The sequence below is a fragment of the Saccopteryx leptura genome, chromosome 7 (assembly GCF_036850995.1).
Source record: "Saccopteryx leptura isolate mSacLep1 chromosome 7, mSacLep1_pri_phased_curated, whole genome shotgun sequence".
Taxonomy (NCBI): Eukaryota; Metazoa; Chordata; class Mammalia; order Chiroptera; family Emballonuridae; genus Saccopteryx; species Saccopteryx leptura.
In genome coordinates, this window is record NC_089509.1 from 59,206,156 (window position 1) to 59,215,211 (window position 9,056).

Consider the following 9,056-nt stretch of genomic DNA (forward strand, 5'->3'; position numbering starts at 1 on the left):
TTCACTTTTTTCTACAGAGACCGAGAGAGAGTCAGAGAGAAGGATAGACAGGGACAGGCAGGAACGGAGAGAGATGAGAAGCATCGATCATTAGTTTTTCGTTGTGGCACTTTAGTTGTTCATTGATTGCTTTCTCATATGTGCCTTGACCATGGGGCTACAGCAGACTGAGTAACCCCTTGCTCGAGCCAGCAACCTTGGGGTCCAAGCTGGTGAGCTTTGCTCAAACCAGATGAGCCCACACTCAAGCTGGCGACCTTGGGGTCTCAAACCTGGGTCCTCCGCATCCCAGTTCGATGCTGTATCCACTGCGCCATCACCTGGTCAGGCATCATTTATTCTTCAGTTAATGACTAAGCACCTCTTACATGTCACATAATGTGTTAGGTATTGGGGATCCCAGTGACCAAAACAGGGTGCTCAGAGTTTAGAGCTCAGGGAAGATCACTGATTCTTCACAAGGACAGACTCAACTTACACTATGACCTGGGGATGAGGAGAGTCTATTATCAAAAACATATTCCATAGATTTTATATATGGAAAATTATAAAAATAGGCTATTAAATTACTATATTTAAGCAAACTGTACAAATATTTCATCTTAATGCATTTATGATAGTATTCTGAGGAGTTGAATTGAAGTGCTATGGTAATATGATTTTCTTCCTCCCTATTTTATAAACATGTGTATGTTTGGTCGTGTGCTTCTCTATTTTTTTTTTTTTTTTACAGAGCGATGTTAGAGCTCCCAAAAGCACGAAACATGTTCATTCCATTCAGTGGACTAAAACAAAACCTCAGGATGAAGTGAAAGCCATCCAACTTGCCATTCAGACATTATTCCCCAACTCAGAGGGCAACACTGGAAGCAGGTCCGACTCAAGTAAGTGAGATGTGGACTAGACTAGATCCCAAACACTTATCTACCAAATTCTCATCTCAGCGACAGTGCCAGTCTGTGAATGCTTATCACTGTCTAATATAACACATCCTTCTTTTATTTATTTATTTATTTATTTATTTATTTATTTATTTATTTATTTTGCATTTTTCCGAAGCTGGAAACGGGGAGGCAGTCAGACAGACTCCCGCATGTGCCTGACCAGGATCCACCCGGCATGCCCACCAGGGGGCGATGCTCTGCCCCTCTGGGGCGTTGCTCTGTTGCATCCAGAGCCATTCTAGTGCCTGAGGCAGAGGCCACAGAGCCATCTCCAGCGCCCAGGCCAACTTTGCTCCAATGGAGCCTCGGCTGCGGGAGGGGAAGAGAGAGAGAGAGAGAGGAAGGAGAGGGGGAGGGGTGGAGAAGCAGATGGGTGCTTCTCCTGTGTGCCCTGGCTGGGAATCGAACCTGGGACTCCTGCACGCCAGGCCGACACTCTACCACTGAGCCAACCGGCCAGGGCCTTATTTTTTGAATAATGGTTTTAAATAGTACTTATGAATTTATAGAGATGAGCATATTAAAATAAATTTCACTATTTGGATAACTATGATAAAAGATGAAAATTAATGATTATTGGTAAATAAAATAGGTATGTTTATTTATACACATATATATTTCTTTTTCAAAATTGTAGATAAAAATATGAATCTTCTTTTATGTCCAGCAAACATTTCAATGAAGGCGCTGCTATCACTGGGGCAACTTACTAAATCCTGAACATCATGGATACTTCAAAGCATAGGAGAGACACGGGGAGGGGGATGGAGGGAAGGGAGAAATAAAGTGAGGGAGGACAGAGAAAGAGAAAGCATGAAATGCAGATGATATAAAGAAACAATTTAGAAATAACGTGGAGGAAGGCCAGCTGACTTGATGGTACATTGGTCATCATTTGGTAGATTCAAGGAAGAGATTCTGACCTTCACCTTTGTAGGGCTAGAAATCTGAGTACAACTCAGACTTAGGCTCTGCAGGACTGTGACAATAAAAAAAAAACCATTAGAGATGGATGCAGAAACCCCCTGTAGTTCAGTTTTTACCATGAGAAACATACCTACAAACAAACCAAAAATACATGTTTTCTGATCAGTGCATTTTTTCCCAATAAGAAAATGTACCAGAGAAGCCATATCAGAAGGTTTTTGCTGCATAAAGACAAAGTATCCTGTTGACTAGTGTCACTGAGTTATGAGAGCCTAGCTCCATGTCCTCTATTGTAAGGACTGCTTTTCCAACCAGACCAGATCTTTTTTTTTTTTAATTTTTTATTTATTGATTCCAACCAGAAAGGAAGGGAGAGAAAGAAAGACAGAAACATCAATCTGTTCCTGTATGTGCCCTGACCGGGAATTGAACCAGCAACCTCTGTACTTTAGGAAGAAGCTCTAACCAACCACACTTTCCCGCCAGGGCCAGACCAGATATTTTTACATATCTACCAGCCAGGAGGTCCGGAATCCTAGATAGTACTCCAAACCCACCAGCAACTTCTTTGACAGCATGCTGGACCTGCCTTCCAATGTCAACACAGTTAATTTGGTTATCTTTCACAATTAGTCACAAGAAGATATTCTGACGACCATGATTGCGCTTGAGTTTTTACCAGACTTCCCAGCCACAAATATATCTTCAAACGTCTGTAAGGTTGTGCTGTCTCTACACATAACTAACCCATGTAGTAGGTGCTGATCCTCACTAGCTTCTCTACAGAAGGTGCTCTGTTTCTAAATACTTTCATTTGCCAATTCAACAATCTTGTGTTGCACACCTACTATCATGCATTTAAGGACTTCTTACTATAACTATTTTCCCCATCCCAAATAATTAATATTTTAAGGCACATTTTCTTCTGTAGGACTTCCATAGCTATGATCCTATTTGAGTTGTACAAAACCTTTGATCCATACAACACCCACCCTTGAAATCTGTGGAGGTCTTCTCTCTCCACTTCTGCTGTATTTTTCTCTTTTACTAAAAGCTCCTATTCTGTTTCCCAACCCACATGACACAAAATAGCTGCCAACTGCTTCCAAGTTTCACATTGTTCAAATCTCACCACTTGAGAATCAAAGATACTTTATTAGCCCTAATTCCAGATTCCCTGGGGCAAGACTTATTGGTGCTATTTTTTTCCAGCTTTCCCCTCTAGACCAATTAACTGTATCAACACGGGAAGGTGGTGGTGGATGGTGAGGACATGCTGTGCAGGATACTGTAACCATGTGGGTGGAGACATACTGTGCAGGATACTGTAACCATGTGGGCAGGGGCAGACATTGAAATGGTGTTTTCTACTTTTCTTAAATTTAAATCTTTTGGGAGAAAGTAAATTCCTTCTCTAAGAGTGTACACAGGAATAGTCAGTACCCTTCGAGCACCTGGTGGAAAGGCTTTAAGTAAACCTTTTCCTCTGATTAACTGGAGAGGGTTGACCTCCCTTTGACTTATTCCAATTTTAGCTGGTTTGCTTCCCTTCCTTCCTCCTTGTATTTCTTTTTCCCTTTTGATGTGAAAGCTCAAAAGACACCACCTGGATCAGTTAGAACATATATTTCAGCTACAAGTAACAGGAAATCCAACTTCAACTGGCTCCTTCCCAACATAGCAAAGTGTAGTTCCAGGGCCAGCAGCCTCAGGATGAAGGGAACTTGCTAGACATGCAGATTCTCAAGCCTACCCCAGACCTGCTGAACTAGAACCTGGGGGTACAGACCAGCACTCTGCATTTTAATAAACCCTCCAAGCGATTCAGAGGCATTCTGAAGTTCTTAAAGCATGAGTTTTCACTGTAATAAAATGTATTATCTCTCATAACAAGAAGTCCAAAGGTAGGCTGGGCTCCAGGTGCAGTGAGATAAGCCAGCTCAACCCCACTGAGGACGAGGAACAAACCTTTCCTTCTTTCCACTCTGCCATCCTCAGTGTTGCCTTTGCCCTCGGCCTCGCTCCTCTCCTGCTCACAGCCACCACATAAAGATATGACCATGTGCAGAGGAAATAGGAGGTCAATTCCTTCCTTACTCTCACGTTTAGGAGTGAGAAAGACTTGCCTAGAAACTCCCAGCAGACTACCCCTCACATTACCTTGGCCAGAACTGAGCATCCTGCCCATTCCTAAACGTGAGATTATGATGTGTGGCTTGGGTTAACCAGTCTGCCACTAGAGCCAGAATGTGGTCAGCTTTCCCCGACACACGTGGCTCCATCCAGGGGGCTGGACACCAAAGCAAAATCAGGGGAAGCAAACAGTCAGAAAGGTCAAGGTAAAATAAAGAAAGCACTGAGGTTGGATGCAGGCTGTGAGGAGTGTGTGGGCACAAGAGGTCACCTGTGTCGGGAGAGTCACTGCAGAGGTGTGAGTAACCTGTGCAGAGCAGTGAGGGAGGCAACTTGCTGGGAGAGAGAGTGAGCATCCCCTCCCAGAAGCTCCAGCTCACCCGCGGGCCAGAGGAGCTCTGGGAGGAGCACCAGGGAACGCAGCAATGTGGGCAACATAGTTCCAGCCCTGGAGAAGACAGAAGAGATCCTGAGTGGGAGGAACTTGCTTATTCACTGAAAGAGAGCTCACTAAATGGTTCCTGTTACTTAACTGTTTTCTTTTACTGTAACTTCCCATTTGCCGTGAAGCTTCATTTAAAATGTAAAATATTTTTTTTTCTTATTTCTGAACCTCAAGATTTTCTCCTTGAGATATGAACTGTCTTTCTTCCAAGCAGTCTGTAGCTAACTCAGCTGTTGGAATCTAACTTTTTTTTTTCTGAAGTGAGAAGCAGGGAGGTAGAGAGACAGACTCCTGCATGCGCCCAACCAGGATCCACCCAGCGTGCCCACCAGGGGGCGATGCTCTGCCCATCTGGGGCATTACTCCATTGCAACCAGAGCCATTCTAGCGCCTGAGGCGGAGGCCAAGGAGCCGTCCTCAAGTGCCCAGGCCAACTTTGCTCCAGTGGAGCCTTGGCTGTGGGAGGGGAAGAGAGAGATAAAGAGAAGGGAGAGGGGGAAAAGTGGAGAAGCAGATGGGCTTTTCTCCTGTGTGCCCTGACAGGGAATCGAACCCGGGACTTCCACACATCAAGCCGACACTCTACCACTGAGCCGGCTGGCCAGAGCTGGAATCTAACTTCTTTTATCTGCATTTAGAGTTCTAGATGATTTCAAAGTGCTGCTGGCAAAAAAACTTTTGTTTACTCAATGTGCCCCTGCCATTCAAACACACTTAAAGAGCAATTTCAGAAGTGACAAAGTGGCTAAATGGGAAGAAGACAGGATTTAGCTGCAAAAGGATCTGGAATTATTAGCTAAGTGACCTTAGGCCAGTTACTTGTTTCCCAAACTTCCTCCTTCTTTATATAGGATAAGTTTGTTAGTATTTACCTGAGAAAGTTATTGAAAGGATTAAGTGAGATAATACAGTAGTACCTTGAGATACAAATTTAATTCATTCTGTAATCAAGCTCGTAAGTCAGTCAACTCATATATCAAACTGCCAGTTACTGGACCCATGCACCAACATGCCAACTAGCAGCAGCTTCCCGAATCACAACTCGTATCTCGGAATTTCACTCAGATCTCGAATAAAAATACGGACCGAGTCGCAGCTCATATCTTTAAAAATTCGTATGTTGGTCTGTTCATATCTTCAAGGTACCACTGTATAAGTAAAGAATTTGGAACAATACCAAGCATATAGCATATATTTGTAAATATATAGTAAAGATGCCTTTATTATTTTTTTAAAGTATGTATAAAAATAAAGGAAATGTTTTTCTCCCTAACCTGGAATTTATATGAATGGTAATAGAGTATCCCACATAGACGTGAATTATCCAGAGGTAGGCTTATGCATACATGATAGGCACGCAGCTTTGCTGTGGCTTAAGAGACGCTCATTTCCATTCCCTCTGCAGGTGCTGACTGCCAGTGGTTAGACACTCTGAGGCTACGGCAGATTGCGTCCAACACCGCTCTGCAGCGTTCCCAGAGCAACCCCATCCTGGGCTCACAGTTCTTCCCCTACTTCAGCGACCAGGACTCCTACGCTGCTGCTGTGAGGCGCACCCAGCTGCCCGTGAAGTATCAGCAGATTACACCTATAAACCAGTCCAGAAGCGCCTCCCCTACTCAGTATGGACTGACCAAAAACTTCTCCGCGTTACAGCTCAACTCCAGGGACAGTGGCTTTTCCAGTCTCCCTGACAACTCTTCAGACAGGGCTCAGTACTCAGGTAGAAGTCGGAACAAGTACGGTCGCGGCAGTGTGTCACTCGGTTCGTCTCCCAGAGGAAGGTACAGTGGAAAGGGTCAGCATTCCATTCCTTCAAGAGAGAGATACTCTGGGAAATTCTACAGAGCTCATCAGTCAGCACTCAATACGCATCAGTCTCCTGACTTCAAGCGAAGCCCCAATGACCACCGTCAGCCCCGGACCATCCCAGGGATGCCTTTGAACCCTGAGACTGACTCGGGAGCCAGCGAAGAGGAGAGTAAAGTGAGCGAAGGCGGGTGGACGAAAGTGGAATACCGGAAGAAACCCCACCGGGCCTCTCCGGCCAAGACCAACAGAGACAGAGCCCGAGGGAGCTACCGCGGAAGGAGAACCTTTTGATGAATGGAATTAGACGAGTTTCCCTAAGCAAACTTTGTTTTTAATGTAATGGGTTTTGATCATATGATGCCTTCAGATAAAATTGACAAAAAGACAACCTTTCCATGTTTGGATTTTGGGAAAAACTTTCTTTTTTAATTTATTTGGATGACATTGGTTCGCTACACCACACAGGTTTCAAGTGTACAACTCAATATAACACCATCTGCACCCCGCATCACGACCCCTGGGAAAAACTTTCTAATTGAAACTATTGCCAGACCAGGGCTAAAATCTAAAATTATGGATGTTGGTTGAGCAATGATAGATTGACAACTGGACTTAATCATAACTATATGTGTCTGTCCCCTGCACTAGCATTTTTAGAGGAGGGCTGTGCGGTCCTGTCATCCTAACCATTCATTGCTGGGAGGCTTAGCAGGGCCTGGACACGGGTGAGGGGCAGAGGGGCACTTGACTTGGGTGCAAAATTTAAGGGAGCACCCAAAAGTTCAATAATCAAGATAAATAATATACTAATGTAATACTTAAATAAATAAAAATTAATGCAAAATTATGTGATTAAAAAAAATCAAAATCCTAGATAAAGACAAGACTGATATAAATGATTTTTCTTTTTGTCTAAGGCTCCAATATGGCTTGGCTAGGTACTGTTACCCATCCTGTCTTATTGAATTTTTGATATTTTGTTCATCATGAATTTTTTTGCATTAATTTTCTTTTTTTTTAAATATTGCATTAAGCCTGACCTGTGGTTGTGCAATGGATAGACTGTCAACCTGGAACGCTGAGTTTGAAACCCCATGCTTGCCTGACCTGTAATGGTGCAGGAGATAAAGCATTGACCTGAAACACTGAGGTTGCCGGTTGGAGACCCCGGGCTTGCCTGGTCAAGGCACATATGGGAGTTCATGCTTTGTGCTCCTCCCCCTTCTCTCTCTCTCTCTCTCTCTTCTCTCTAAAAATCAATAAAGTTTTTTAAAAATTAAAAAATATATATAATGGATAAAAATAAAATCTTAAAGAAAAGAAACCCCAGGCTTGCCCAGTTGAGGCGCATATGAGTGCTTCTTGCTCCATTCTCTCTCTTCCTCTCTAAAATCAATAAATAAAAGTTTTTAAAAATATATTGCATTAATATAACATTTATCTTGATTACTGACGTGTTCAGTTTTGAGGAGGTTATTTTATGACCCCTTAAATTTTGTGCCCAAGGCAAGTGCCTCACTTGCCTCACCTTCCTCTGAACACTGCTCGTTAGTATTTATTTTAGTAAGATATTTGGGTTTTTATTATGGTCAGAGCTGAACTGATTTGGCTTCTCATTTTTAGGCAATAAAAAATGTTATTGAACTTAATGTGGATTATGATGCATATCTCACTCATTAAGACTCATCAGAAACCCAAAATCTAAGTTGCCTAGGAGATGTGTGGTTACTTCTGTATCTGAGCCATCAGGGGATTTTGAATGTTATTTTCTATATTTCACCAAAGGAGGAGCAAAGAGGGGGAAAAGACAATTCATAAAGACCTCTTGGCATGCCCGATCTCTAACATCTGTAAGAAAACCAGCACAAGAAAAACAGGATAATAATGTCACAAGCTAAAAGTCAGAGCAATTTAAAATCACCAATATCCTTGTTCTGGCAAAACAGTAGATACTATCCTCGCAGCAAGAAAGCTCGCAGAAGCTGTGTGAAGTGCAGAAAGCTGCACTTCACACAGTGCAGGTGTGAAGAAACAGCCTGCCATTTAGGGCGGGAATTGTGGGATTCAACTTGTGAAATTTCTCATATTTTACAAATCAAAAAGGCAGGGAGCAACAAACTTATTACATGTCAAATAAATAAAAGTCACTTTCATATATTCTGAGATTCTGTTCAACATTCACTCACCCTGAATGTCAAATATCCTTTGTCCTGCATACTTCTCAGTGCCCTGGGTTAATCCTGATGACACACTGGTAATTTCATGTGGGGTTGGGTTCCCTTTTAATAGAAACCAGTCATCAAGGATAGTACATGTGTATATTATTCCCAGACTGGCTACCCGGCTCTAATACAGTGCATGCGCCTGGTGGGGAAAACTGTTTGGGTAGCTTTAAAGTCAAGGTTGTAGGGAATGACCTTTATTTACAAGGGAAGGTGGGACCTAAACATTGCTTCAACAACTCGATTTTGTAAGTCTTATGGTTTGTCATCTGCGCTTACAAGCAAAACAATGGGAAGTAGTAAAATCAAACCAGGAGACACTCTTTTCTATCTCTAAGGTTTTAAGCTCCACTGTGATCCTTTCTCACTAAGCTTATATCAACCACAGTCTGTTTTTAATTATTTTTCCCCTTGTTTTTTGTTCATATTTAAATTTGAAGAAAAGTGGACTAATACAAAGTATGCTACCTTAATGGCATACTACTTCCAAGTGCAGTACAGTGTTTCCTTTTATAACAGGATTGGAATTTTGAGGTAAGTAGCTGAACAGAGCATCTTTCAGTATATGTGCTG

The 9,056-nt window shown here is 42.7% G+C and overlaps 1 protein-coding gene across 2 annotated transcripts in view; it reads left to right on the forward strand.

Moving 5' to 3' along the window:
• MAP3K20 (mitogen-activated protein kinase kinase kinase 20) overlaps positions 1-7,910 on the forward strand; it is a 188,437-nt gene extending 180,527 nt beyond the window's left edge. For both annotated transcript variants that reach the window (XM_066345735.1, XM_066345736.1), the window contains exons 19-20: positions 734-884; positions 5,855-7,910. In XM_066345735.1, the coding sequence (XP_066201832.1) occupies positions 734-884; positions 5,855-6,552 (849 nt within the window). In that variant the 3' untranslated portion in view covers positions 6,553-7,910. The remainder of the gene's footprint in view (positions 1-733; positions 885-5,854) is intronic.
• Positions 7,911-9,056: the final 1,146 nt, after the last annotated feature.